The following is a 2,195-nucleotide window of genomic DNA, read 5'->3' on the forward strand; positions in this document are numbered from 1 at the left end:
GGGCAGCCCCGGGGGAGATGCCGGCCGGCCCCTGCCCTGGCCCGGCCTGGCAGCAGGAAGCACCACGCACGGGGATGCCGGCAGGAGGCTCCTGCCGGCGTAGCCATGGCAACACCAAGTAAATAAAGCACCTTTTCAACGGGCACATTTGGTGGGGAGGGGGCCGCAACGGAGGGGAGCGAGAGCGCCGGAACGGCCAGGGTGAGTGCAAGGAGCCCCCGTCCACCGAGAGCGAGGGTGCCTGTCGCGCCGTAGGGCAGCGTGCCCGTCCGGTTGGTGCCGGGGGATGTCTCGTGTCAAAGCCGAACCCCGAGGCAGCGCAGGGGAGCAGCTCTTGGGTACCCGGCAGCTTGCGCCAGGCTACGGAGGGGATGCTGGGGCACCGCATCCTGCCACCGCTGCACCCCCCAGCTACCCTGTGCCCGGGGACCATTGAGGGGGCAGATGTGCTTCCTCGCCCATAAATCCCCCTGGATTGCAAAAGCTTGGCGCTTTCCCCCTACCACCACGCAGAGCGGGGCCTCGGGGCTGAAATGCAGTTGATGAAAGCGCTCGTGCAGATCGACTCGACAGAGCTTGTCTGTCTAACGTAGGGAGGGATCGTTGCTCGCGGGCGTGGGTAGAGGAGGGCTCCTTCCCAGCCATGTTTAAAGCACGCTGGCCTTGGCATCTGGTCGGAGCCTGCCTCACTGGCAGGAGCCTTGTTTAGCTCTGCTCACACCTGTGCTTTTTGTCTCTCTTTTTTCTTTTCCACCCCCCCTCTCTCTCCCCACTAGCTGCTGCTAGAAGAATACGCGAACAGCGACCCCAAACTGGCACTTACAGGCATTCCCATCGTCCAGTGGCCCAAGAGAGATAAGGTAGGAGCTGCGAAGTGGGGACCTGGGTGGGAAATGCGTGTGGTTGAGCTGATTACCTGCCCTTGGCTGAGTCGCCGCCTGTGACTGGCGTGCAATGGCACCGCTTCCGCACCTGCCTCGGCAGCCAAAGCCGGGGGGTGGAAAGGGAGCGGTGCAGAGGCAGGCCGTGGGGCGCAACCACCTCCGCAGCACTGCGGTCAAACCCGTTTGCTGGCAGCGGTGGAGGTCTCCCACCGTGCCGGTTACACCGGCTCAGCCAACGGGTGATAACTGGGTCAGCCCCAGCTGCTCGGTGCGCTCCAGCCCCTTGGTCGTGCTCAGAGGAGCCGGAGCCCTGCAGTTGGTGGAAGGGGTGATCCTCTAAAGGGCGCTCTCCCGGCAGCTCTTTGGCTTGACAAAGGAGTCCTGGGTGGTACAAGTAATGTTGTGTGTCAGGGGAACGTATTGCTATTGCGTTCCCCAAGGGATGAAGGGTGAGGTGTGGGGGTTGATGATCACCATCAACCCTGCCTCTTTGGTCGGCAGGCCAGCCCCTCACTGCTAGGTGAGCGTGCCCCTTGGTCCCTGCCCCTGCCAGCACGCTGCCCGCGCTGTAGCGTTGGCTCTTGCAGCCCCAAGGAAGGCAGCTCCTGGGGGTCTCTACCTGCAGATAGCAGCCAGCTTCTCAGGAAAGGGACCTTTCAGTGTGCCTCTGCCCTTCCCTCTCCAGCTGTGCTCGTAACCCAGGGCCCAAAGCTGGGCCACAGCCCGGGCTGAGCTCGCTGGGCAGATGGAGGCGAGGAGCAGCCTGCCTCTGGCCGGCCGGACTTCCCCTCTGCAGGCTGCCTTCCCGTGGCCCGCCAGGACGGCTCCCGTAGGTCACTGTTTCCTTCCTGCCAGGAGACGGGCTCACGGGCAGGCGTATGGGAAGAGCAGGACCCCGTTGCACTGGGGAAGGGTGGGTAGCACCCCGTCTGGGTGTCTGGAGACAAACAAGCCTCTTGGATTGCCCTTTGGAGGTGCCTGTCTCTGCCGGCGTGCCCTGCCAAAGGGGATCCAGCGTGATTTCCTGGTCCTTTGGCAGCACAAGTATCTCAGGCAGCTTTTCTGGGAGAGGAGACCTGGAGACAACTGCATGCTTTGGATGCAGCACTCAGATGCTTGGCGCGTCCCTGACCCTGTCCTTGTGTGGGGTTTTTTGGGTGCCTGCCCTTCCCCAAGCCCATCAGCCGTGGTGCAGGCAGCATCACGGCCGATCCCAGAAGGATGCTGCAGCCAGCGTATTTGCTGTGAGGGCTGATGGCACGCGTGGTGGCAGGTGTCTGCTGGAGAGCTGTGCTGTCCCTCCTGCAGTGT

The 2,195-nt window shown here is 63.3% G+C and overlaps 1 protein-coding gene across 1 annotated transcript in view; it reads left to right on the forward strand.

The window, feature by feature from the left end:
* KDM2A (lysine (K)-specific demethylase 2A) overlaps positions 1-2,195 on the forward strand; it is a 49,314-nt gene that overhangs the window by 40,862 nt on the left and 6,257 nt on the right. The window contains exon 12 of the mRNA XM_009334607.1: positions 777-860. Coding sequence (XP_009332882.1) covers positions 777-860 — 84 coding nt within the window. The remainder of the gene's footprint in view (positions 1-776; positions 861-2,195) is intronic.

The sequence above is a fragment of the Pygoscelis adeliae genome, unplaced genomic scaffold (genome assembly GCF_000699105.1).
Source record: "Pygoscelis adeliae isolate BGI_AS28 unplaced genomic scaffold, ASM69910v1 Scaffold171, whole genome shotgun sequence".
Classification (NCBI taxonomy): Eukaryota; Metazoa; Chordata; class Aves; order Sphenisciformes; family Spheniscidae; genus Pygoscelis; species Pygoscelis adeliae.